General features: G+C 42.5%; 1 protein-coding gene across 5 annotated transcripts in view; it reads left to right on the top strand.

Annotated features, from left to right (window-relative positions):
• The window catches only part of GALNT9 (polypeptide N-acetylgalactosaminyltransferase 9), a 267,777-nt gene that overhangs the window by 88,339 nt on the left and 151,449 nt on the right, over positions 1–27,989 (top strand). For 4 of the 5 annotated variants that reach the window (XM_075119990.1, XM_048821747.2, XM_048821748.2 and 1 more), the window contains exon 2: positions 4,258–4,438. In XM_075119990.1, coding sequence (XP_074976091.1) covers positions 4,272–4,438 — 167 coding nt within the window. In that variant the 5' untranslated portion in view covers positions 4,258–4,271. Of the gene's footprint in view, positions 1–4,257; positions 4,439–27,989 lie in introns of those variants that run through there. The other variant, XM_048821750.2, reaches the window with a different exon arrangement.

Genomic DNA, 27,989 nt, shown 5'->3' on the forward strand with positions numbered 1-27,989 from the left:
ATTTCCATTTCGTGGAGGATTCAGACTCTTCAAAATTTCCTTTGGTCCCAAATCAGAACAAAAAGTAGAAATGTCAACATTTCCCACAATATGGAATTTCTGCATTTTTTTTTTTGAGAAACTTCTAATGACCTGATTGAAGCACTTCATTTCAATCAGGTCCAAGAGCTTTGGTTTGATTCCTATAGTATGTAATAACTTTATACATATGATAGAATATTCCATTTGTTAAAGTGAAAATGAAGCTCTTCAATAATTTTTCATTGAAAATTTCAACAAAATCTATACAGTTCCGTGAAATGTTTTGATCTTGTCAAATTGGCATTTTCCTACAGAAAGCTGGTCTGTTGGAAAATTTTCAACCGCAAAAATCTGAGGCATAGCACTATTGGTTACAGTTGCTCCATTTGCATGTACTGAATCATAGGCATGATAAAATCAATTCTTAATTGTACTTAGGCATCGTTGGTTATAGTTTCTCCTTATACTTGCAGAATGCAAAAATGAAATACTGTTGTATGTTGGTCAATAATACAATCCCAGCTGTTTTATTGGGATAACTACAAGCAGGTTAACGTACTTTAGAAAAAGATTTCCAAAACATTTCGGTGGAGTTTCAGTGAAAAAGGGGTGCTGGTTGGGCATTTCCTCTAAATGGGAGGAGTAATAAAGAATAGCCATTCATGATGGATGGGGTAATGCTGCTTTTTTATAGAGCAAAATGGCAAATTACATGGGGGGACATTAACTTCTTATGGGCAGGAACTGTCTTTGTCAGTGTGTTTGTTTGCAAAGCGGTTAGCATGCTTCAGAGGCTACAGTTTTCAGGCTGTGGTGCCAGTTGGGAGGAGGTCCACCCAGGCCACCGTCCGGCCACTTTTTGGCAAGGCCAAACCTGAGGGGTGCTGCATCTCTGCTCTCCAGGTCTCAATAGCACTCACTCAGCTTTGGTGGGGGTAGGTGTAGGAACACGTGCTCACAGGGTAAGGCTGCGGGCAGAGATGGGTGCCTCAGGGGAAGAGGAGGGTCCAGCGAGGGGGACAAGGCAAATCTGTGCCCTTGCCACACTTTAAATGGCACTCCACAGCCCCAGTATTTATCACTATTAGCATAGCACCTAGAGGCACCAATCAGCATTGTGCCCCATGATGCTGGGTACTGCACAAACCGAGGGCTCAGCTGTGCCTTTGAGCACAGGGTGGGGTGGGATAAGCTGCAGTTCTCACAGAAGAGGAGTCCCAGAAGGCCTGTGATTCAGACTCCCCACTGAGACACAATGCCTGCCCTGTTGCCCTCTAAATCCACGGGCGAGGCAAGAGTGATTTGCTACTGGCCTACACCTGTGGCAAATTTTGACACCCTCCACACCAACAGAGTTACGCTGGCCAGTAGTGGGAAGGATAGTGGAGCCAGAGCTGTGTCGGTTCCCCATCCCTCCACTCTCACTTGTTCTGGAGAGGGAGTAACTGGGTTCTACACCCCCAGACCCACGGCTCAGGTAGCTTGGGTAAGGGCAGATGTGGGAGTCTTAGTAAGTCCCCTCACTGCGGGGATGCAGTCCAAGTTGCAGTGTAGCCCACAGAGTAGGAGGATGGCCAGTATCAACCAGACAGTTTTATAAATGTTTCAGCACATGCCTGAAGAAAGGAACAAAGGATTCCCACATGCTTTGTAGCTTGTGGGAGCTTTACTTTGAACAATTCCATGAATTAAAGGATAGCTTCAAAACACAGCCAACTTCAATGAAATCACCGGAAATGTTCTGGCTCGTCAAGTCTTTAGTTTTGCTCATATTGCTGCACAATGCTGTATAGAAACAAATTCTCTGGGTTTTCTGCCCCTGCATTTGGCAGCGCAGCATAACGTGGAAAGATGCATTCAGCATTTGCATGCTGGACTAGCACAAAGACGACTTGCTGCAACATTTGTCAAAGCTGGAAAAGGTTCTGTGCCTGCTGCCAAAACTGCCTGATGTTGAATGTTTTTATACAGTCCAGCTGAGCTAACTTCTTGAATTTCCCCTTGTGTTTTTTGATACCTTACTCTTGTTGCAAGACTCCCACTTGAAGGTATGCTCATTTGATTCCCAGATTTTACTTTTAAGGGGGAAAATTGGATTTTGGGAAGTGGAGAGTGAGGAAAGTGTATTTAATTACTGATATGGACCCTCCTGTTCCTTTCTTGCAAATAGATAAGAGGCTTATTTATAGAAAGGAGCAATACGTTTAATAAATCAGGCTTTTAATATGGACTCCATCCATTGCTATCAGATGCATTATCCCTGTGACGCCAGCACCCACCATATCCACAGGTTATGTAGATGTGTAAGTGCAAGGGCACTTGTGAGGACACCATGGGCCAGATCTCCGCTCCGGTATCACAAAGGGCCAATAAAGCTGGTTAAATGGGTGGGCTGGGGATTCCCCTGGTAGAGTGCTCGGGTGAGTTTCTCCATCCCAAAATGCACTTGTGATGTTCATATGTTGTACCTTTCTGAGTTCTGTTTTACTTGCGGCTTTAGAGAACCTTTGTGCAAGTTAGCTTCTACCTCAAGCCAGATGTCACTGTTCTGTGGCCTTCCTCTCTCTGCCTCAGTAAAACAAGAAACTTTTTAAACATTCTGTTTTGAAACTCCAGCCTTTCCCTCTCTCCCTCCCATGCCTACATGGCCTTGGGGAGTTCTGCTCCTGCTCAGCTATTCTTTCTCTTCCTCAAAGCCAGTCACCCATCAGACCAATGGCTCACCTCCCACGCATACCACATAACCATAATGAGATCCTGCCAGCATGATCCTCATGTTTTTCCTTCATTTTGACAACTCAGTTGGCTTCTTTGCCTAGAGCTGTTTGAATTTTTCAATGGCTTGGCCATGTCAAGAAAGATTTGCTGTAGTGTTTTCAATCCCTTGTAACCGAAGGCCCATGATTCACACTGAGAGTATCAAGCATTTCAGGGGCATGATGAAGAGGAACTTAACTAGATACTTGGCAATGAACTTGTGAGTTACCAGGGGAGATTTTCAAAGGCTCAAGTGGCTGTCAAGTGCCCAAATTGCATTGAGATTGCTCCCTGCAGTGTTAAGACAAATATTTTCAGATATGAGTGCCAACAGTTAAGTGCCTAAATCCACATTTAGGCACCTAACTAACAGTGGCTTGATTTTTAGAGGCACTAAATACCTGAGCTTCAAGTGCTCAGTACCTATGTTAAAGCAGGCTGTTTATATTTAGATGCCTAAGTATGCTTTAAATGTCTCACTATAGGCTCCCGAACTTAAAAATGTTGGCCTTAATATTTTAGCTCTCAAACTTATTGTCATCTACTAAGTTGTGTAAGTCCACCTTAGATCTGTAACTAGGGATTTGTGGTGCCAATGATGGTGCTATGATAAACAACGAGGGCAGAGCTTAGCAATGAGGTTACAAAGGAGATCCCCAAGAGTTCCATCTCTTACATAGTAAAGGCAAGATTGTCAAAGCCCTTGCACTCCTGTGCAAGGAAGAAGGAGATATAGCCTCAGCCTCTTACTAAAAATATTGTCTGGTGTGTGTGTGTGTGAGAGAGAGAGAGAGAGAGAGAAAATGTTGACTATTTTTTCTCAAACCATCTTAATTTGACACATGTCAACCAGCTCTAGCTATAATTGTTTTGCTCTGTGTTGTGAATTATTTGTAAGCTACTGTACAGGACCCAGAAGACTTTTATAAATAAGTTCATAACTTTTAATGACTTATGGATAGGCAGCTATTCAGAAAATGGAACCGCACCATTAAGGTTTGTGATATGTGATGAGATTATTTATTAGAATCCATCAGTAATCTAAGTTTCTGTTGCCATGGAAGATGCATTTGACAATGTATCTGTAGATGGGTTTCTTTTTCTCTGTGTTTATATTTGTTGTTTTTAAATTGATTTCTTGAAATTAGCATTATTACATTAGTGGATAAAACATACCAGGTGCACTGTTCATTGGCTAACATCTCAAGTGGGGATGGGCTTTTCAGCATTTTGTTTGAGTAAAAAAGAATTGAGCCTATGCTACATTACCTCAGCTGAGGATCTACCCCAGTATTCCTAGAGGTAACATTTTCTCTGATCCTCACCTTCTTTGTCCAGTCATTGTACGCTTCCTTAATAAAAACTCCAGAACAGATTACTGTTTGCTTAAATGTTTAAAAAAAACTAAACACATAAGCACAACCCTATTGTTACCTCCTATATACTATCCTTTCAATTGCATTTTTGTTTTCTTTCTAGGTCTAGCCAAGCCCATGGGACTAGTTGAAGGTCCAGGAGGCTTGGGCCAGGGAGGAATGGCTGCTACCTTGAGAGATGACAGTCATGAATCTGAGACTAAATATGAAGAGTATGGTTACAATGCCCAGCTCAGCGACAGGATATCACTGGATAGGTCCATTCCTGACTACAGACCAAAAAAGTAAGTTGAATCCTACATTTTTATTAGTGCAAGTGATTGTTGTTCCTCTGACCATGGTAGCAGCTCTGTATGCATGCCTTATGTTCAGAATGTACTGAAAGGTTAGCCAGATATACGCTCCTGAGTGTAATGAAAACTATAAAGACCAATTGTGATCTCAAGCATGGAGATCAGGTCAGCATCTGTAGCTAACCTTACAAGTAATACCGCAATATGCACGTCCATTCCTTTGGTTCAGTAATGACTTCAAAGTGCAAGCTTTGCTAAGCATTGTTCACTAAAATCTTAGCCACAGCCAAATGAGCTCAGATATTAGCAGCAGGAGCCTCTCTCTCTGCCTGTTGGATTCATGTACTATGAAAGATGAGGTAGCACCAACAAATGGAAACAGCTCTGTTTTGTAGACACTGATTGTTTAAGATTGAAAACATCAAATGCTTCATGTTTAATTATACTTGGGTGTTCTTATGAAAGAACTGTAGAGGCAGGGTATTTACTCATGTCTATATTGTGATGAAACAAGGAGTAAGACTATCACAGCAGGGGCCTTTAATTACAGTCAGAGATGCACTTAAGATTTTTTACTGTCTGTGGAATGTGCATATTTGCACTATAATATCTCATTCTTCACATGTCTACACTGCATTTGACATGGCAATTATATGTTTAATATTTTTACTGATTTATTATAGGTTGTGTTAAGCACCTTTCAAATCTTTCATATTTATATCATTATATATTCTCCAGAAAAGTCATTCTTGCAGTCATTCTGAGAATGACAATCAGTAATGTCTTAATGCAGTGAAGATCAGCAGCAATGCTTAGCTGCTCTCAGTAGACAGAACTGAAAAGAATAGTTAATTAATTTCTAATAATAATCTTCTGTTTAAAAATCCCCATTCGGGTTCCCAGGCAGAAGTGGAAGTTAAATAAAAGTACCTTGGAGAGAAAAGGGGGGGAGAAAAGTTTAGTCAAGCACAACAGCTCTATGAGCAGATTACAATTCAAAAAAGATCTTAGACAATTTAAGAAGCCAGAAACTAAATTTAGCAAAATAAAACTTCAGCCTACTCACAGATTCCCTTAGATGTTACATGCCAATCTAGTCTCAGAACCATTGACTCAGCATTCACTGACTCAGATGCTTGGTTTGGAAAAGTAATCTTAAATTAGATAAATTATAAAGAGAGAGAGAGAAGAATATTGCTTAGATGTTACACTTGACTCAACATGTGATGAAAATCCAGCATGGGATTCACCTGGAGAAAGGGTAAACCCTCCAGTATTGGGATTATCCTGTGACCACTAAAGTTATATATTAAGCCTGATTCAAACACCATTGAGGTCAATGGGAATCTTTCATTTGACTTCAGTGAGGTTTAGGTCATGCCTCTTGTTAGCTAATAAACTCAAGTAGTTAGTAAATACGGGTGGGTGAAGCACTAAAAAGGTGAAAAGAAGCCAATGCTAAAGTTTGGATCTAGCTGCTATATCTTCAAAATGTGGGGATATTTCAAATTGGTGATGCTGGAATTTGGAGTTTGGCTCTGGCTTAGCTCTAATTAGAAGCTTTGACCATTGGTTCAGATCAGCATCTGTGATTATCCAAACCTTTTGGGTGCCCCCATTTTGATTGGACTCCCATATGATTATACTGTCTCCTTAAATGTCTGAAATACCACGAGATCTGCTTTCTGTGTGATATTTCAATACTCTTGGGGTGGTTCTAGTGAGGCCTGGAAACATATATATTCAGACATGTCCAAGCCTCAACAAACCTTTAGTTTGAATTTGTTTTGAAAAATTAGTGAAAGTTCAGCAGTAGGGCTGAGTTTAATCTGTGTGTATCAGAGGGAGATTCTACCTCCATTCAGTTGGCGAATTTGATTAGATTTGACTTTTCTACGGTGATTCTCACAAACAACCTTGTTTTGATTCTGGCAACGACAGACATACAAACACTTAAACACCAGGTACACTTGGGAATTCTCTCACTTGAACACCCACTGACATGAAGCGTTCAAAAGTACAGTATCCCACATGAGCCATGTACTAACACGAAGGAAGGGACAAGAGCAAAAACTATCAAGAGTTACTTTTTTGGTTTATCCATTGTTCAGTGTTATACATGAATGTTGCATCCTAACAAATCTACTATGGTGTGACCGATGTGCAGTTTCATCCATATACTAAGACTGAAATTTTCAAAGCTGACTAAGGGGGTTGGATGCCCAGTTCTCATTAGAAATTAGTGATAAGTGAGGGTTTGAAAATCCCACCCTAAATTGTTATGTAAAACCTTGTACGCCAAAGGACTCCTTATCTCTCTGTCTTCCTTTGTACTGTGTAGCCATCACAATCATTAACAGATTTTATCCTCAGACTGTAGGGAAATATCTCTATTTTTACAGATGAAGAACAGTGGTAGAATTAAGGCCCGTAAATCACACAGGAAGTCTGTGGCTGATCTCAGAACTGGACCCAGAACTCCCAAGTCCCACGTCAGTGCCCTGCCCTCCAGGCCATCCTTCCTGCCCTGTCTAACCTCCACTTTGCCCATTCAAACGCCCACATTTGCACACACATGTAGGTGTTGTGGATACAAACTGGGAATATTTTTGATCAACTGACTTTGTGCAGATTGTTATACCCAATTTATGAATGTGAATACAGTTTACCCATGCAAATGTGGAGGTTGTAATATGCAAATAGATAAACTCCCACATATTACTGCTCTTTTGGAAAAATTGTGGCTTTAAATATTGACTTTCATTATATTTTAACTGTTGTAAATGTCACCACTTTTGTCCATCTTCTGTATAGAGATACGGTAAGCATTCTAGTTGTGACTCTTCCTAGCAGACCTTAAGTAAATGTACAGCAATATAATGGTTTTCAGAGTGGTAGCCGTGTTAGTCTGTATCAGGAAAAAGAACAAGGAGTACTTGTGGCACCTTAGAGACTAACAAATTTATTTGAGCATAAGCTTTCGTGGGCTAAAATCCACTTCATCAGATGCATGCAGTGGAAAATACAGTAGGAAGATATATATATACACAGAGAACATGAAAATGGGTGTTGCCATACCCGCTGTAATGAGAGTGATCAGTTGAGGTGAGCTATTATCAGCAGGAAAAAAAAACCTTTTGCAGTGATATAATGGCTTTTCTGGATGCATTTTCATCCATGCAATAAACAGGAAAGGCATATCTCGCAAAGATGACATACAGCCAGACAGAACCAATGCTAGTGTACTAAATTGTAGCAATTCCCAGTGTTGTTCCATTGCAAAGAAATCTGCAAACCTGTGTAATCTTGCCAGCAAGCTGCTTTTCCTGTATGTTTGCATTTCTCTGCTTTTCCACCTGCTGTTGTCACAGAGACCTTCAAACTCAAAGGACAGCCTGTCCCCATAAATGGGGAAACACTAACTCAGCACAGAAGCAGGCAGCAATTTTTTAGGCATTTTATTTTCATGTGCCAAATGAAATTAATTACAGTAAATAGTTCTCTTGAAATTACAGTTCCCTTGATTGCAATAAAAATCACCTTTTGACCTAAACATGGTGTAGGAAACATATCTCAACTCTCTCTTCTCTTGGTATCCCACGTACACCAGAGGCAGGGTTGTTATTTTAAATGGACTTTTTAGATGAGTTAATTAGATTTGATCTTGAACAGCATTTTGAGAAGTCCGATTTCCCATTGCATTTCACCTGCACCAAATCTGATGAACATGGAGTTGGACTGCTGACCATCACTTAGGAAATTTCATAGGCCTTCGTAGTCAATTTCTGTGTTCTAGCAATTTTGAACTGTTAATGCTCTGGGAAGATGCAAGAGTTAAATATCAGAAGGGATACTTACATATTACTTTCAAGTGCAAAATGGTGTATAATAATTATTATATGGACTAATTATGACTCAGGGTGATTTTCCACACATTTTCAGCTGAAACATTTTGCATTGGACTGAACTGGGATTTCATTTTGCAGCTTGTTGTTGTCAGCGTAATGTGCTCTATGTCTTTTAGATTTGTGAAAAAACAAGGTAATGCTTTAAAACTTATGGTCCAGTTAGCTAACAATGGTCCCAATTAGCTATCTAATTTCCAGTGGAAATCCTATAAAAGTATTTATAAAATCCACATTCATGCCAAATGAGTTGCACAGGATTATTTTTATTGCTGTGAATATCTAAGGAATTAATGCTTCTGGTGGAACTATTTGGATCCCCCTTCATACAAACAGACAGAAACTTCAGAAATGTTCACTATTCATCATGTTAGGCACAAGCCAAGAGAAGAAGGAATGAAGAAGGAAGTAAGGGTTTATGTAGCTCTCCCACATGCCGTCCCATTCACAGCTCCTTGCTGCTGCTGAGTATATTATTAATATCTGCAGGTTGTTCACCTCTAGGCTGATCTGTGGGCACTATTGACTAATGCATTTTTCTGTTTATATTTGCTCTGTTCCCTCTTCATCTCGCTCTATATTTCTTGCAGCAGTTTCTCAGTTTAGTTGCAGTGCACAAAAAAGCACATATTGTGGAAGCTATCACTTTTGTTGCTACCATGAAAAGCATAATGCAGACAAGTGTCTCAGCATATAGGGGGTCAGCTCAGTAGTGATACAAGGATGCTAAACCTCCTGCTCCCTCTTACCTTCCAGAGGGCACCTGCAGTAAAGCATTAGCAAAACTTCCTATGCCATGCTTAAATATTCTGTTCTTCTGTTGTAATTTTTACTGATGGACAGGAGGCAAACTTCAGTTTTCTATGGCAGCACCTAGATGAGCCAGTAGTGACAGTGTGGAGACCTCTCTGGGCAAAATGTTGTTTAATAGAGAAATCACGTTTGGAAATACTGTGATTCATGATATTCCATGAGTATGACAGTTCAGTCTTCCTTACCCTTCTCCAAGACACTTCTGTAAGTTTCTCACCTGGGGAAAACAAGGTCAAAAATGTCTTTCTAAACATCTGTGTTCTTCTACCACATCCATCACCAAATACCAGAGTCCAGTTGGCCAACAGCTCCTTTCTGATAAATCACTGTTATTATGCAGTGTGTTGGCCATTTTCCATTTAGATGAGAAGACTCCAAATCTAACATCTGCCTTTTGATACTACTCGAGCTCCTGCTTTGTGTACCGATGAAAACATTGATATCTTGCTCCCCAGATCACTGTGGGCAAGTAGAATTTTGATACAGATTGCAGCCAGAATGTTCAAACATGAATGCCTAAAGTTAGCTACCTAAATCCTGGCTTAGGCACCTGAATATGAGTGGCCTGATTTTCAGAGGTGCTGAAGGGGTAGAGAGAGAGAGAGGGCTGGGATGTGCCAGGCCACTACTCCTGGACCTAGGACATGGTCCCAGCATCACAACCCCCTTCTGGGACAACAGCTGTCTGTTGCGACTGGCTAATGTAGTTAGTCTCTAGCTCAAGGGCTAGCCATGTGTGCTACAATGCTGAAAGTTCAGCGCTCAGTTCCTCCTGATTGTGCATGATAGGGCAAGGGGGTTTACAGCTGTGCACAGCAGAATTTGTGCCTTTTTCCTAAAAAACAAAAACCAACTCAAATAAGTGAACCACATGTAGGAAATTGCATACAAAAAACCATGTAAAAAGAAAGTTATTTTGGTTGTAAAGTCAAGCCCTGGATAAGTTAGGAAATGCCAGATTTACAGTTGCTCAGGTGATCTTAATTCTTCCTTCTTGTGCATATGCATTATGATAAATTCTTCAAATGCATGATCACATACTATGTTTTCCCACACATCTCCTGCCTCATTCAGTGCACAGATTGGATGCACAGGGCCCAAATTAAGGTAGCACGGGCAACTGTAAGTCCAGCATTTCCTAACTTCCCAGGGCTTGACTTTGCAACATAAATAACCTAGGTGTTTTTATGTAATACACACAGGCTACGTCTACACTTAGAGCTGGGTGTGTGATGCCCAGCTCCCGTGAACGTACTCGTGCTACTCTCATTGAGCTTGCTGGCTAAAAATAGTAATATAGCTGGGGTAGCACAGGCTATCTGCAAACCCACCTGACCCTCTGGGTGCATACTTGGGGTAGCTAGCCCATGCCGCTGCTCGATACTGCTTCTGTGATGAGAACTAGCATAAGTATGTCTTCTGAAGCTGGGAATCACACCCCCAACTGCTAGTGTAGACCTAGCCCAGTGGTTCCCAAACTGGGGGTTTGTGAAATGTTACAGGGGATTCTCGGGAAAAAATTCCCTAATGGTGGACAGAGCTGTCCCTAGGGACCCCAGGCAGCATGGGGCCAGCAGCCCTGAGCCCCTGGACTTCCAAGAGCTAAGCAGATCAAAGCAAGCATATCTATCACACTGAGGAGATTTAAACTTCAAGACTTCTTATAAGAAATGGAAAGGGAGGTAGATATTTTTTGCTGTTTTTAAAATTAAATAGGCTGCTAGTGTTGTTTTTAAAATTATTATGAAGAACAAGTTTAAGCTTTGTTGTAACGTGCGTTGTTTGCCTGGACTGCTCAAGACCTGAATGCTTATGTAGGAGGAACTCTTTGAATTGGCTTCTTAAATACCTTCATGCTGTTTCACAGCTGATACTCCTTGATGAAACATAGGAACCTTGTCATATAACAGGCTTATTCAAAGTGATACAAGCTATGAAAGTGAGATCTTGGAAGAGAGTTGCTGTTTTCATAATGTAATAAAAAATACTGCATTGATAAATAATAATTAATAATAAATAGTTTGTAATAATAATAAGCATGTCATAAAAACAAATTTTATATTTCCAAGATCACTGCTTTTATAATTTATACTCAGGTAAAGGAGAAAATCCCTGGAAATATTCATTTTTAGGAGGGGGTTCGCGAGACTTGATATTTTAGTGAAAAGGGTTCAAAGGTTTCTTAAAGTTTGGGAACCACTGACCTAGCCACACCCACACATACTCCCTCTTGTCAAAAACACTTGCTGTGATGCATTACGCACACACTAGAGAAAAGTATGATCCTAGAGCTCCATAAGAGCTAAATTGGCTTTTACAAGAAATTGTGGCCACTAGGTGAGGATCCTTACTTTAACTGATCTCTTTTGTGTAACTGTATGCCTAGCACATTGTGCTAACTGAGTGACAGCCATAATACTAATAGATGGATTCGGTCTATCAGCTCTATCAGCCAAAGAAGATATTTCTTTGTGTTATGGTCATGGATATTTGTATTGAGAAAATGTAGCCTTAAAGAGCAAACTTATTAATGCTGAAAGAACTGAAATTTTCAGCCACAAAGAGCAGAGAACACAAGATCTTAGATAAATTACTTTAATTTATTCAGCCCTTTTATGGAGGCGGACATTTTAGTTGTTTGCTGTTAATGCTTCACAATAGCAAAGGAATTGCATCTCTGGGGTTCTGAAAAGTAATTAATGGTTCACTGCACACTGTACCTTAGGAAAAGCTTTTTTAATTACCTATCAAAAGGACTCTGGAATTGATCAAATGGGGCTATCAAGGGGAAAGACTTAGTAAATAGACCTCTGGTTTCTTCATTCAGGAGTTTAATAACATCAGCCAGCTCTGAGGCCTCTTGTTAGAAACCAGCCATTCCATCAGGGATTGTCCTTCAGTGCTCTAGGCCTTCAAGACTTTCCAGCTTCATGGCTGCAAGAGCATACATTTATTTTAGACATTTTTCTCTTTCCTACAAAGTATGATTAACTTGTTCCTCACCCAGAGGATGGTATTAGCGTGGTGGGTGTCCATTAATAGTTTTACCGAGGCAAGTCACCTATGCACTTTCAGCTTATCTGAGTGCCATGGGAGAAGAGAAGAGAAGTTTTGGTTGATGGGTTTCTGCCTGAAGGCCTGTACAAGGGAGCAATTCTTGTGGCCATCTGCATTAGAAGATGTATCGGAGCAGGGATGGAAGATGAATTGCTTTCAAAGAGCATTGGGTAGATTACTCACTATTATAAAATCAGTTATTGGGGAGGGGCATATCCAATGTCATAAAGTTTTCTCCACCCACACTGTTCTCCAGTGTTTCATGCTTTACTTCTGGAATAGTCTGGTGACCCCAGGTCTCCATCCCAAAGTTTGGGGAAAGATGATTTAAGATTGGTCACGTTAAAATTCATATTTTAAATTCTGTGCAGATTGGGCAGTGTAGATTAGAGTACAGAATTAACAATCCCCCAGTGTGAAACAACTCTTAATCTGGCACAAATCTAGATCTAGTCAGGACCCAGAATTTCCATTCCATGGGAAATTCTGAAATTAAAAAGAAAAGTCATTGTGAATCAGAACAAAAAGCTGAAATTTTGAAATTTCCCTCAAAACGAAAATCCAAAAAGTTTCGATTTGGGACCATCAAAATGTTTAGATTTTATTTTTATATTAAAATATGAAATAATATGGATTAAATACACATACTGTTAAATTATATATATATATACACACACACACACACTAATTAATTAATGTTTTAATGTAATATAAAAGTCACAACAAAATTAATCAAAACAAAAAAAGTCATCAGAATGAACATGTTCCTGAAAAACTTTTCAGTTTTGACTCAGTTGCATTTTTTGATGGAAAACTGTTCTGTCAAAGTTTTCAACTAGCTCTACATAAATCCAAGGATATTTTGCTAGCTCTTTATGAAGCATTGCTTAGACCACATTTGGAGTATAGTGTCCCGTGCTGGCCAACCTATTTGACTTCAAATATGAGCTGGTTAAAACAGAGAGTATATAGCATAGAGCGTCCAAGATTAAAAATGGAATGGACAGAATTACATATGAGGATAATGACAAATTGGGATGATTTCTGTTTGAGAAAAGATGAGTGAGAAGTAACCTGATTAAAGTGTTTCAACCAGCTTCAAAATCCATGTCCTGATAGAGATTTTTAATACCCCTAGTGCCAGGACAGTACAGGGAATTTTTGCTTTGGGAGCATCTCTAAAACCCCAAAGGAGGAGTTGGGGGATGAATCATCCCTATCTGTAGTTTGGTTAGTGTCAGTATTAAAACAAGGCTTTTCCAATGGGGCTGTTTTCAAAAGCTAGGATAGGTGGGGCTGTTCTCTTTCTAATTTACATAGAAAGGGCCAAATCCTCATCTGGTGTGAGTCACCATACGTCTATTGGCTCCAATTTACTCCAGCTGAGGATCTGGCCCAAAATACAGACCAGATACATTAGTGCAGGGATGCTTGCCCACCCATTGTATTGTGTGTACATAACTGATGTCAAGGCTTTTGAATAGGTACATCTTGCCCAGCTTTCATCTGACTTTCCATCTTGCCTGAGAGTAGAAGAGAATAGAGCCGCTGAGTTGAGTAAGATCCTCTGCTAGTTTCATCCTTCGGGTGCTAAGTTTCTGGATAACTACTGTGCAGAGTGCTTAGCTTCGTAATTCTCACTCAGCTCATTTGGGATGTCAGTTGACAATATACACGTTCTCATGCTGCTGCCTCTGGGCCAACTGGACTTATTCTGCTATGTATGCATCCCAAAGGGTTAGTGCTGCGTTTTGAAAAGCATTTCTTATTTGACTTGCAAGGGGGTCCTAGCTGGAGCAGGGCAAAACCAAATAGGAGCAAAATTCACCTTGTTTCACATTTTGTTCTGAACATGAAACTCGCCATGATTCACACACACATTTCTAGCCAAGGTTTGCGTTAACCTGGGAGAAGAGTTGGGCTGCTGGTCCAGGAGTCTCATGTACACACAACTATCCTATGCACCATTAGGACAGGAGACAATCCCTCCGTGCAACTATAGGCTCTAAGCAAGCCCATGGGAAGCCTCTCCCTCTACCCCCACTTACATTTAGGTATCTTTAGATTCCTGCAACTCTACCACCCACACTTGTACCTGCAGACCATCTGCTCCACTTTTCCCATCTTCCCAGCAGGGTAATAAGAGGGCCAGACTATAGGAAGGCTCCCCTGGCTGATCAGACCGTTCTTCCTTATTCATTGGCAATGAGTCAGGAATCAGTCTTGCTCTCATTAATGTGGACGCTCTGCCTGGGACCATGAGACACCTCAGTCTTTGCCAGGGTAATAATATGAAACACTTCCTATGCTGTTTCTTGCCCCACTGCCCTAGAAGGTCACTGGACAGGCTGTCCTGTAGCTTATGCATAGAGAATCCCAAGGCTTGTTGGACGAGATAGGGAGATGTTCCATACAAGTCCTCACCAGGCCTGGCACTGCTTGGCTTATAAAATATGATAGGATCAGATCTGTGGTGGGGCTGCACATCGCAGACATGCTAATCCATAAGCAATATTGGGTATACTTATTAGCTCTCAGCTGTTTCTGATACAAAACAAAAGTTCTTTCTGGCTTTTCCCATTAGATACATTATTGATTCCCCATTGTTTATCGCTAGCTAGGTTTTCTAATTAAGTAGTGACTTTAAATATACCACAAAGCATATAATATAGATATTGATTATTAACACTGGCCTATGGGATAATGACAGGAGAACTGGCAAATCCAACTTAAACAGAATCATAAAAATGAATGCACTTCTCCAAAAACCCATTCTACATTCATATGTAACAATTTCCCCTTGTTACGTGTTTGCAGTGTCTTATTGTATATTAATTGTGAAAGCCAAATTCTGCGTGACTGTTAGCTCTAGTAAGTGTAGATGTAGTGGTTGCTGCATTTGAGTAGGCAGGAAACCTGGAATCTCATTCTTAGTTGATTTCAACATTGTGTTTAAACACATTACAGTTAGATATTCTTCCCTGTGCTCTGCCTGCTCCAGAAAGTTTGTGTGATGTGATGGAAAGCCTACAAGCACAGGAGACCTCAGTATGCCCAGTCCTGAGAGTAAACAGTAGCTGCTACACAAAATGTTGAGTTAAGAGATGTTGACAAAAGTATGAAAGAAAACCTAAGGGAAGTTTTCTACTAAAGAGATTATTAAAGAATGGAATTGCCTCCTTGGAGAAATTGGGGAAGAGGCTTGCACTATAGAAAACTGGAATCAGCACTAGATAATATACTACACTGACAATCTTTCAATGGACGGGTATGAATCAGTTGACCAAACAGGCCTTTTGCATCTTTAATTCCCCTTATTCACTCTCATGCTCTGTATTGTTGAGTGTGACCTGCTACTGCATGAGTGTCTTAAAGACACAATTGCTCTTTCTAATAAATGCAAGTAAAGTTTTGAGAGTCACGGTAGTTTCTTGGAGTTGGAAAAGAGAACTATTACTATTTTAAAACAAAAGGAGTTTTCTTCCATAGGAACTGCAGCCTCAGTCAAGCTAAACAAGGAACACTTCTCCATGGGCCAGTGTTCGTACAGTCCAAGAGGGGCTCATGTGTCAGATACTGCAGAACTGTCAGCCCACTTTTGCTGTAGTCTCTGTAAGCAATTTTCTCTTGTCCTGCTGTAGCTGAATATTATGGGCTTGTGGGTGGTAGCAGAACTTTCAGAAATGGTTTTGCATAATTCTGGTGAGGTGACACTGTTTTCTCGGTTGTGATTTGAAATCCTGATCCTTTATGCTGGGCTAGAGAGACCAATGGTGAGTTTGTATTTCCTTTAAACAATATAGAATGTTACTACAACCTGGAGGGAAGGAAGCAGGAAGAGAGCTCAGTGTTTGGGAGACTGCAAAGTATAATGTGTACACCTGCTTCTTCAACGTAAAGGCAGAGAACTCCTCCGAAGAGGAGAGCAGGGAAAAGTTTGAGTATCTCCACAGGTTGTTCCTAGTTTACCTGGCCATCTCCTTTCTGAGCCAACTCTTGCTTTAAACTGGCAGATGCACAGTATCACTCATATAGTAAAGGACGCAAGGACAGTTAGTGCACCTTTAGCATTTGACTGGCTTTGATGAAAAGGCAATGCAGCAAATCTGTGCAACTGTTTACCCAGCTGTGTTCTGAGCATCCGTTAGTGCCACCAAATTGAGCACCACTGATTGGACTCCTTTCCACTTGCACAGACACTACATGGGCACAGACAGCACAGGGAGAGATTAAATGGTATAGACTCCAAAGCACAGGTTACCCATGATTAGTAGCTCTGAGAGAAGTATTCAAAAATGTATTTTGTGTATCTGAACCTCTTAGATATGAAAAAGTGGGCTGGAAATCTCCTGGGAATACCTTTTCTTCCTAGATTTGTCATTTCTGTCTGTAGGTTGGGGTGGAAGTGAAGAATCTCCAAGATATTTGGTTTTTGAGCTTGGTTCTTAAGCAAGTTAAGATTCAGGAAGAAAAGAGAATAATTTATCTGAACTAAATAGTGTCTTTCTTACAATATGCAGGAATCTATACATCTTCCTCCTCCTTCTGATGAAGACTATGCATACGGATTTACTTGTTTTTAACAAAAAGAAAAGGAGTACTTGTGGCACCTTAGAGACTAACCAATTTATTTGAGCATGAGAGTGGTCAGTTTAGATGAGCTATTACCAGCAGGAGAGTGAGTTTGTGTGTGTATGGGGGTGGGGGGGATGTGAGAAAACCTGGATCTATGCAGGAAATAGCCCGACTTGATTATGTAAAGAGTTGTCACTTTGGATGGGCTAGCACCAGCAGGAGAGTGAATTTGTGTGGGGGGGTGGAGGGTGAGAAAACCTGGATTTGTGCTGGAAATGGCCCACCTGAAGATGAAAGAGGGATTCTATCATCTTCAATCCATCGGTGATCTTCCTGATAACACCATCCTGGCTACTATGGATGTAGAAGCCCTCTACACCAACATTCCACACAAAGATGGATTACAAGCCGTCAAGAACACTATCCCCGATAATGTCACGGCTAACCTGGTGGCTGAACTTTGTGACTTTGTCCTTACCCATAACTATTTCACATTTGGGGACAATGTATACCTTCAGATCAGCGGCACTGCTATGGGTACCCGCATGGCCCCACAGTATGCCAACATTTTTATGGCTGATTTAGAACAACGCTTCCTCAGCTCTCATCCCCTAAAGCCCCTACTCTACTTGCGCTATATTGATGACATCTTCATCATCTGGACCCATGGAAAAGAAGCCCTTGAGGAATTCCACCATGATTTCAACAATTTCCATCCCACCACCAACCTCAGCCTGGTCCAGTCCACACAAGAGATCCACTTCCTGGACACTACAGTGCTAATAAACAATGGCCACATAAACACCACCCTATACCGGAAACCTACTGACCGCTATTCCTACCTGCATGCCTCCAGCTTTCACCCTGACCACACCACACGATCCATCGTCTACAGCCAAGCTCTGCGATACAACCGCATTTGCTCCAACCCCTCAGACAGAGACAAACACCTACAAGATCTCTGTCAAGCTTTCTTACAACTACAATACCCACCTGCAGAAGTAAAGAAACAGATTGATAGAGCCAGAAGAGTTCCCAGAAGTTACCTACTACAGGACAGGCCTAACAAAGAAAATAACAGAACGCCACTAGCGGTCACCTTCAGCCCCCAACTAAAACCCCTCCAACGCATTATTAAGGATCTACAACCTATCCTAAAGGATGACCCAACACTCTCACAAGTCTTGGGAGACAGGCCAGTCCTTGCCTACAGACAGCCCCGCAACCTGAAGCAAATACTCACCAACAACCACATACCACACAACAGAACCACTAACCCAGGAACTTATCCTTGCAACAAAGCCCGTTGCCAATTGTGCCCACATATCTATTCAGGGGACACCATCACAGGGCCTAATAACATCAGCCACACTATCAGAGGCTCGTTCACCTGCACATCCACCAATGTGATATATGCCATCATGTGCCAGCAATGCCCCTCTGCCATGTACATTGGTCAAACTGGACAGTCTCTACGTAAAAGAATAAATGGACACAAATCAGATGTCAAGAATTATAACATTCATAAACCAGTCGGAGAACACTTCAATCTCTCTGGTCACGCAATCACAGACATGAAGGTTGCTATCTTAAAACAAAAAAACTTCAAATCCAGACTCCAGCGAGAAACTGCTGAATTGGAATTCATTTGCAAATTGGATACTATTAATTTAGGCTTAAATAGAGACTGGGAGTGGCTAAGTCATTATGCCAGGTAGCCTGTTTCCTCTTGTTTTTTCCTACCCCCCCCCCCCAGATGTTCTGGTTTAACTTGGATTTAAACTTGGAGAGTGGTCAGTTTAGATGAGCTATTACCAGCAGGAGAGTGAGTTTGTGTGTGTATGGGGGTGGGGGGGATGTGAGAAAACCTGGATCTATGCAGGAAATAGCCCGACTTGATTATGTAAAGAGTTGTCACTTTGGATGGGCTAGCACCAGCAGGAGAGTGAATTTGTGTGGGGGGGTGGAGGGTGAGAAAACCTGGATTTGTGCTGGAAATGGCCCACCTGTTGATCACTTTAGATAAGCTATTACCAGCAGGACAGTGGGGTGGGAGGAGGTATTGTTTCATATTCTCTGTGTGTATATAAAGTCTGCTCCAGTTTCCACGGTATGCATCTGATGAAGTGAGCTGTAGCTCACGAAAGCTCATGCTCAAATAAATTGGTTAGTCTCTAAGGTGCCACAAGTACTCCTTTTCTTTTTGCGAATACAGACTAACACGGCTGTTCCTCTGAAACTTGTTTTTAACAGCCACTTCGATGTAACCAGCACTTTTGGGGGGCCACCTGCTATTACTAGCAGGTGGCTTATTCAGAATCACATGGTGAGATCTATATAGCATATATGCATTCATTACTGCTTTGAAATCATTTGCTACCATTAGAATGAAGAAAGAAGTGAGAAAACAGCCTTGGCACATTCTTCATATATACAAAAGCCTTTCTAAACAAAATCTGTTAGACAGAACTGACAGCTGCCATGGGAAATTTCCAGTTGTGCTAGAAACCCAGCATGGAAATTCTTGAATTCCAAAGCTTCATCAATGGTAGAGGAACATTAAATATTATTAAAGTGATGACATTGAGGATATGTGAGAGTGTGAACCTGTAAGGATATCTACCACTGAGAGAGAAATGGCACAACTTCAGCATTTATACTTGAAGTGCTAGATGAAAATTGGGGCAGAAAAGCCCATTGTTCTGTTAATTGCTCTTTTATCAAATGTGAATTAATAATGAGAAAATCCTCAGCTGGTATAAATCAGTATTGCATTTAATAATAAAATAATATTGTATCTGTATTATAGACACACAGCAAAATTCTGAATTTGGATCTGCACCAAAGAGTTGTCTTTCTTTTAACACTGAAGAAGATTTATATTGCATACTCCACCCTCTGTTCCCCATGCAGAATTCCTGATGGTGTGTATGGAAGTTTTAAGTGGCAGCCAACTGCAGAATAAATTGGGATCTGCAGTGCTGACCCAAGAGCAGAATTTTTTCCACAATCTGAAAATCTTTCTGGGGTGACCTCTTCAAATTGCATTTCTTGGTCTTTTGTATATGTAAGTTTTGTCAAATCTGACCAAATCAATCAAGAGCTGTGGAAGGAACATCCAAAAATATTTCCTCTCCATCAGTGATGCACAGTTAACACAGATGCACCTGTGCAATGGCATTTTAAAGCTCATTTCATTTCTGTCCCCTGGGTATATTGCTGGTTGTTGCCTCCTATCAGTTCCAGGGAGAGACAGGTATTCCTGTACATTTCTGAACTGTCATGTCATGTTACACTCAACTGTATCACATCAGAAGATGAAGGTGAGGGGGATAATGGGACAAATCCAGCCAGAAATTCAGATTATCCCTTTGGAAGTTTTGTTAAGTGCATCCCCATGAAGCTGAATCTCCTAGTCCATGTAAAGCTTTAAAGTAGTTAATTTAAATGCCCTGGGACTAGGGGTTTTCCTCCTTTTACTTAAAATTTGCACCTGAATTAGTTCAGTTCAATTCTGAAGTGCATACGATTTCCAAATACATTCCTTAATACACCTTTAAAAATATACATCTCTTGATTCCGGTACTTATGCAGAGAAAATCCATCTTAGTGGATGCCTCTCACAACAGTTCAGCAATGAGAAAATCAAGGTTTGGGGCTAATCACGCAAGAGGTGTTTTTTATAAAAGCGTCAAGCAGTTTTACTGTTCTGCCTGAAATAAAAATGAGTTGTGGACTCAAAGTCAGTGCAATGTTTCATTTTAGTAGTGTCGGTGCTTGTTTGCTTTGCCTGTGCCTCTTGTTTTGTGTGAGTTTAGTGCTCATAAAAGTGAGGGACTCTTAACTGTAATAGAGCCACAGATATGGTACTAGTGTCAGCTGGCAAGATATAAGCTCCCTACCTTGGTATGTCCACCACATACCTCTGCCAGTTCACTTCAGCTTGATCTGCGTGCCTTCCCAGCTTCTGAACAGTGCCTGCCGGTTAAGCCATGTGATGGTTTTGTGGCTGGAAATATGGAGCCTTTATTTTATGTTTCTCCAGTAGGTGTGAAATATTCTTGGCTTCCATACTACCACCTTCCTCTAAGATTTCGCAGGCTAAACGTTCAGGCTGGATCACCACTTTGATGGGAGAACTCAAAGGAAAACCTAGGCGTTCTGGGAAGTAATGTTAGTGATGCATCAGGGACAGTCTTTTCTCTAGCTTGGTACTGAACCAAGTTCTCCATCGTGGGGCAGGGGCCACAGGGAAATTGAGCGTACTGTCTCGAATTCTGGGCTGTGTGCCTGTGGCTAAAAGGAGCCAGAAAGCAGCTGAATATCCCACACCTGGGAATTCCTCTGGAATGGAGAGAGGTTCCTCAAAAAAGCAGCACCATGTCTCCACCTCACAGCCCCCAGTATAAGGGTATGGTCAGCATGGGCGTAGTCTGGGGGGGTCAGGAGGGTGTCCACCCCCCAACTGCAGGTCTTGGGCAGGCTTGGAATTTACCCCCCACACACGTGCAGCCCCACTGGCCTGACTGGAGCTTCCCTCCAAATACAGAAGTCAAACTAGGCCTATGATCGTCAGAGTACTGCGTGTTCTGGCTGTTCTTGGCTGTCAGATGGTCCCATGGTGACCAATACAGTACAGACATAAAACAGAGCAAGTCTTAGTGAGCTGTACCAGCCTCTAACAGTCCCAGAACTCCAGCAGTACAAAGGTGATGTACAGCCACCTTCCTTTCCCACATACACTACCCCAATGGAAGATGAGCTCAAAATTGAGGCCATTGTCCTTTGGAGCTGATGTAAAACCAGGCTCCTAATCATGGTGGTTATTAAAGAGCCTATGACTTCTGCAAGAATAGGACTGTTAGCCCAGATGTTCTGGCCAAAATCCAGCTGGGTATTTAAATTTTGTATACAAAAATTTCCTTGCAGTTTCGACTAATTATAGTATTCATAGGGCAGACATCACCAAGCGTCATTGTTACACATAGTCAAAGTTATTTTTTCTTAGCATGAGATCAAATGTTCAGTCCTGCGATGACATGCTGTGGTAATATTAGTGCTCCCAGGTTCTATGCGGAGGTAGTGGTCCTTGGAGAGGAAGCTGGGTGAGCAGCTGGACCAGGGGTGGGCAAACGTTTTGGCCTGAGGGCCACATTGGGGTGCAAAACTGTATGGAGGGCCGGGTAGGAAAGGCTGTGCCCCCCAAACAGCCTGGCCCCCACCCCCTATCCGCCCCTCCCACTTCCCGCCCCCTGACTGTCCCCCTCAGAACCCCCGACCCACCAACCCCCCCGCTCCTTGTCCCCTGACTACCCCCTCCCAGGGCCCCCCTCCCCAAACCACCCCTCCCCCCCTGGGATCCTGCCCCCTATCCAACCCCACCCTGCTCCCTATCCTCCCTCCCCGACAGGCCCCCCAGGACTCCCACACCCTATCCAACTCCACCTGTTCCCCGAGTGCCCCAGAACCTCTGCCCCATCCAACCGCTCCCTGTCCCCTGACTGCCCCCCGGGACCCCCTACCCAACTCTGTCAATGCTGCATGTGCCGCTGCCACCCCCTTACCATGCCGCTCAGAGCGTCAGGAGCTCACAGCCCCACCCCCCGCACGGCGGTGTGGCTGCGTGGGAGGGGGGACAGTGGGGGAGGGACTGGGGGCTAGCCTCCCCGGCCAGGAGCTCAAGGGCTGGGCAGAAAGGTCCCGCAGGCTGGATGTGGCCCGCGAGCTGTAGTTTGCCCACCTCTGAGCTGGACAGTTTGCTCTCTGCCTTAGTGTCGGAGTCAATTCTTGAGGCAGAATTGCTGTCTTTGAACCAGGCATTGGTGTGAGCCGAGATTGCTGAAAGAAAGGTTTGCCCTATGTGCTGTTTGATCAGCTCTGTTCTGGGACTGGTGGTATAAACACACACACACGCACGTGCGCATGAACATCCTGGAACAGAGGTGGTCAAATAAGGCACACTCAGAATATGCTCCAGGTCTGTTCTATTGATGTGTCATCCACTGGGAAGTCAATTTGCAAGGCCCCGGAATTCTGCTGTTGCTCAGCAGAGGGGGGATGCTGATGTAAGAAGACGGGGCAGTGTTATTCCTTTTTTGTTGAGAGCTGCAGTGTAGTGGACACACTCTGTGGAGGATCATGTCACAACTGAAGGGAAGTCAGGCAATGGGGTGGACATCAGCACTTGCTACCCAACTAAAAACTAACTTACGTAGCTGAGATATGCACAAAAGGCAAGGACAATTGTCATGCACACAAGAGAAAATAGATGATGGTAGGCATAAGGCACCCACTGTTTTATTTAATGTCTATAGTACATTATGGAATTGGAAGCCAGCTAAGTATTTGTTTCATGTGTGTCTGGCTGGCTGCTTCTTGGCTTTCAGGAACTGATGGAGGGGCACACTACGTGTTAAAAGTGGCTTTAGTTTGTCAAATAGCCACTTAATTTTTTTCTCCTTTGCTTTAAGGGCCAATTATAGGACTTAATGTGTTGCGTCCTCGGTCTTTATTAATCTGTATGTATGTAATTTGCCTTTAAAATGATGTAAAGATGGACTAGTCTGAATTGTACAAAATATATCTCTGTGGCAGAGACAGTAGTTCAGATCTGACTAAAGACAACAACATTAATAATGTAAAAAAACCCCACTTTTGGGTTCTGCTGCTAAGTCATACTCTATCCCTAAAAACTCTCAAGGGAATTCCAGAAGGAAAGTCACATATTTCAGTTATCTCCAGCCAAAAAGCTCAGTTAGAAACTGAAGTAAGCTTTCATCCACTTTGTGGCTGTTTCATTAGGATACTGTTCCCCCAGAGGGTCACAATGCAGTTTACATTAAACTCAAGATAAAAATGATACTGAAGCTTTGCTCCTGCCTTTTCTTCACTTCCTGAAAATAAATATATGACCTAGAGCTAGTGCACTGGTTTATTGCCTTAGTGTTATTAACCCAAGTGCACCCAGAGGTGGGGAATTTGTTTTCTGTTTACTCATCGCAGAGTATTCAACTTCTTTGCATGACAGATCTGGGGAGTGTTTTCTCTGGAAGTTGGGGGAGGGAAATCTTTTAAGTGTTTTAATGTTTGAGGCAAAAGTTCTAAGTGAAATAGGGATAAACATTTTCACCTATACATCTACAGGTAGAGGGGAAGAGGAATAGAGAAAATGCCATTGCTAATGCAGCTTCAAATAATTGGGCAGATGGTATCAGAAATAATCTATTGTCAGTGGTATAGTTTACTTTGTTCTAGAGTTCTTTGCATTTGCAGAGCATTTTCAAGTGGAAAGGGCCCTCCACAGACCACTCCACCTCCAAACCCTGAGGGCATGGTTGTCAATAAATTATGTTCTGTGAGTCACTAGAAAAAGATTTCACAGGCCACTGGTTATCCATGGAATAAAGTTTGAGAACCACCAGCTTGAAAAGATCAGATCAAAGAAAAACATGTGGACTATAAATGAGGAAATTAATTTAAACCAGAAAGATTAATGCATGTGTTACATGTGTGAATAGTTATGTGCTTATGAGATGTCTCCTTCCCTGTACAATACAAACTTCACTTCCGTAGGTGCCTGATTCGGGAAAGCACCTAAGCACATCCCTGAGTCCACCCCTATTTGGGAAAACTACTTAAGTCCATTCTTAACTTTAACCAGGTGCTTATGTGTTTTCCTGAATCAGAGGGCATGTTAGTTAATACACTAATAATTCCCTACAAATTTGTGTGAATCATTTTGCTTCCTGTTGGGGGAATATAGTTATTGCATCATATTGTGGTCTCGATGTTTCAAGATGAGGTAACTTACTATGGTTTTATGAGAGAAAGTATCTAATATGGAGCTTGGTTGCTGGCACAGGGAGAAAGTCTCTCTTGGTTTCGTTACAAATATGTAACTACTAGAAATCCAGTAAGAATAAATATTGAAGAATACAGAAAAAGTAGTAAAAAGAAAAGGAGGACTTGTGGCACCTTGGAGACTAACAAATTTATTTGAGCATAAGCTTTCATGAGCTGAGCTGTAGCTCACGAAAGCTTATATTCAAATAAATTTGTTAGTCTCTTAGGTGCCACAAGTCCTCCTTTTCTTTTTGTGAATACAGACTAACACGGCTGCTACTCTGAAACCAGAAAAAATAGTGGATTCCATAGACCACAACACTGTCATGATACAGTCAATGCCTCTTAATAGGGATATGTTTAATAGGGACATTTGCTTAAGAAGAATGGCTGGGAACAATTTCCTCCCAGTATCTTTTTAAAAGGCATGAAAATCAATTTCTGGGTATGCATTTGGATTATGCTGGACAACAGAGATAGCTAGAAAATGATTTTTTAATTTAAATTCAACTGCAAGGTTTTTAAAGAGCCTGTTATAATTAGCTGATAGGAAATTGCTCTTACATTTAGCTTTAAAGTGCCTAAATGCATGTGATTGTTCCATGCTGTACCAGACAGTTTTAACTCTCCTTTCATTTATACAAATGCTGTAAAAGTGCCGTGAGGCCCCAGGAAGTACATGAGGCACACTGCTGCAGTCATGACCCATCAGAAATGTCTATGGGAGTTTTGTCTGAACTAAACTTGTAGAATTTGAGCCCAGAAAAAAAACATTTTTAAGTCTCTACAAGGTTATTTGTGCCTGCATAGTGGACCTGTACCTCTGAAATCATATGCTTTATGGACCTGATCCAAAGCTTATTTAACTTTTTTGATGGCCCTCATCTGTTGTTAATGAGGCACAGTTAATTTGGACATTTTTCTGTCCCTATTAGCCAGACTAATTCCGGGTGATGCTTACACCTTCACTTTATCCTCTCTGCCTAACTCTGTGAAAGATCCTTCCATAAGACTACATTTACTACTCCCAGTTCCTGTGTTCAATCTAATATAAACATCAAGGATTTAATGCTTCCATTCTCAGTGCTAAATCAATGTTCTTTATGCATTTGTTCTTGGACCAGAGGTTCATGCTGCACCATAAGTCTTCCCAGATACAATAAACTTGGTTTATTTTCAGTCTGAAATAAACTGTGCTATTTAAAGTAAAAGAAAAACCTTGTGGAATTAATACAAGGCTACAGTTCAGTTGTTTGTTTTTCTTTGTATAAGTTGCAGCTTCACCTCCTCTATCCTCCACCCCTCCAAGCACTCAGTTACCAAGAGGGAACTACCTGCAGAGTAAATTATGCATTGTCCTGCTAGAACCCTGAAATATTAATGACTGCTCATTATAGTACCAGCAGAGCAAACTTTACTATGAGACAGATTTACTCAGTCTGTGAATGGCCTGTTGTCTGACTACTCACTCCTCCGGTAGCCCTGTATTTGTACATGGATAGAAAGGTACATTGTGCTGTTTAACCATTTGACCAGAGATGAAAGTAGGTCTCCTGCAAACCAGGGAAGAGAACATTGTGTTTCCTCCAGAGACTATAAAAAGCTTATTAGGTGAAGTAATAGCAAGGAATAATTGTATTCAACTGTCCTTCTCACACTACAATATAACAGTAAAACCCTAATGAAATCCAGTGTGACAGGGGTATGTACCAGGGCTTGCTGTCCCTCAACAAGAACTCAGCATTCGAGGACGTTGATATCTAGGAGAGACCATTGCTCTGTAAGTGACACAGGATTATCCTGCCATTCTGCAGCTGCAGGCCCATACCATGCATCTGGCAAGGCAGGTGGCCACATGCCAATGGTGAGACGTTGAGGCAGGCACTTCTGCTGTTGCTGCGTCACTAGCAGTGAGCTTTTCCTCTAAACCATCCCACGGGTCCTACCATCTTCAGGTCCACTCCCTCTCTGTAGGAGTGTGGCAAGCACCCAAGAGAATACATTTTGGGAACCTTGCACATCTAAAGAGAGGGTGTGTCAGGGTGCCTACTCTGCACTGTCCCTGAGAGTCCCGACGCCTGCCGGGGACATCAGCTGGTGGCTCCTTCATGGAGCCACAGGCACGGGTGTGTACGTGGCTTGGTTCACTCCTGTTCCAGACACCTGCCCCTTTTGTGGTGTGAGGGAGACCCTGGCACACGTATATCTGGCATGCGCCAGGTTGCAGCCCCTATTCCGCTCCTTCTCGATATATTATTACATTTTTGGTTGCACTTTTCCCGTCACCTTCTCGTCTATGCACTCCCTATCCGTGGCCCCACAAAGTCGCAGGATCTCCTTGTCAACTTCCTCCTAGTCTTGGCCAAAATGGCCATCTACAAAACCAGGGAGAAGAGGTTGGCCAACGGGGTTTCCTGTGACTGTGGGGCCTATTTCCACTCCTCAGTCCATTCACGCATCCGGGCTGAGTTCCTCTGGGTGGCGTCCTCTGGCTCCCTTGACACCTTCAAGGAGCAGTGGGCGCTTCCGGGGTTCTCTGCTTGGTGTCCCAGTCAGGTTCCCTTCATTTAACCCTGTGACCTCACTCCTGATCCTGTTCTATCTTTAGTTGTCCCCCGCAATCATTTGGAATCCCGGACCTGTGGGTCCTCCCCTTAGGCTGGGAGGAGGTCCTTTATCAGTGGGCGGGCTTCTGCCTGCCCACTTCCTTGATCCCAACAAGACTGGCCCTGAGAGGGTTAAAACCAGCCTAGGGAGGCAGCCAAAGGAGTGGCTGCAGGGGAAACAGACAGTTAGGGTGGTGGCTGCAGACAATTAGGGCAGTGGCTGGACCAGCCAATCAGGGCCCAGCCAGCTCATATAAAAAGGAAGCTGCAGACTAGAGTGAGTGAGTCTGCTGTAGGGAGCCCTAGGGAGAAGACTGGCTTCCTAGAGGGCTCCTGACAGGCTGTCAGGACTTACAGGCTCAAGGAAGAGGGCAAAGGAACTGGAGCCAGAGGCAGGAGCAGAAGGAACTGAGGATGTGGGGAAGTGGCCCAGAGAATAGAGACAGTGAGCTGGAAGGAAGAGGCAACAGGAAGTTGCTGTTTGCAGGACCCCGGGGCCTGGAGTAGTTGGCAGGTCTGACCCCCCTCCACCCGCACTAGCCGCTGAAGGAGCAGCCCAGCTGTGGACTGTCAAGCTGCTGTGAGGAATGGCTGGTCTCTTGTTGGAGGAGTCTCTCAGAAGGGGGAGAAACTGGATGGTGACATGGCCGGAGGGCTGTGCCGCGAAGCAGATGCCGAGAGGAAGGAGTCGTAACGGGTCTGAAAGCGAGGACAGGAGAGCTACCACCACCTGAGGGCAAGCCT

The sequence above is a fragment of the Caretta caretta genome, chromosome 15 (assembly GCF_965140235.1).
Source record: "Caretta caretta isolate rCarCar2 chromosome 15, rCarCar1.hap1, whole genome shotgun sequence".
NCBI lineage: Eukaryota > Metazoa > Chordata > Testudines > Cheloniidae > Caretta > Caretta caretta.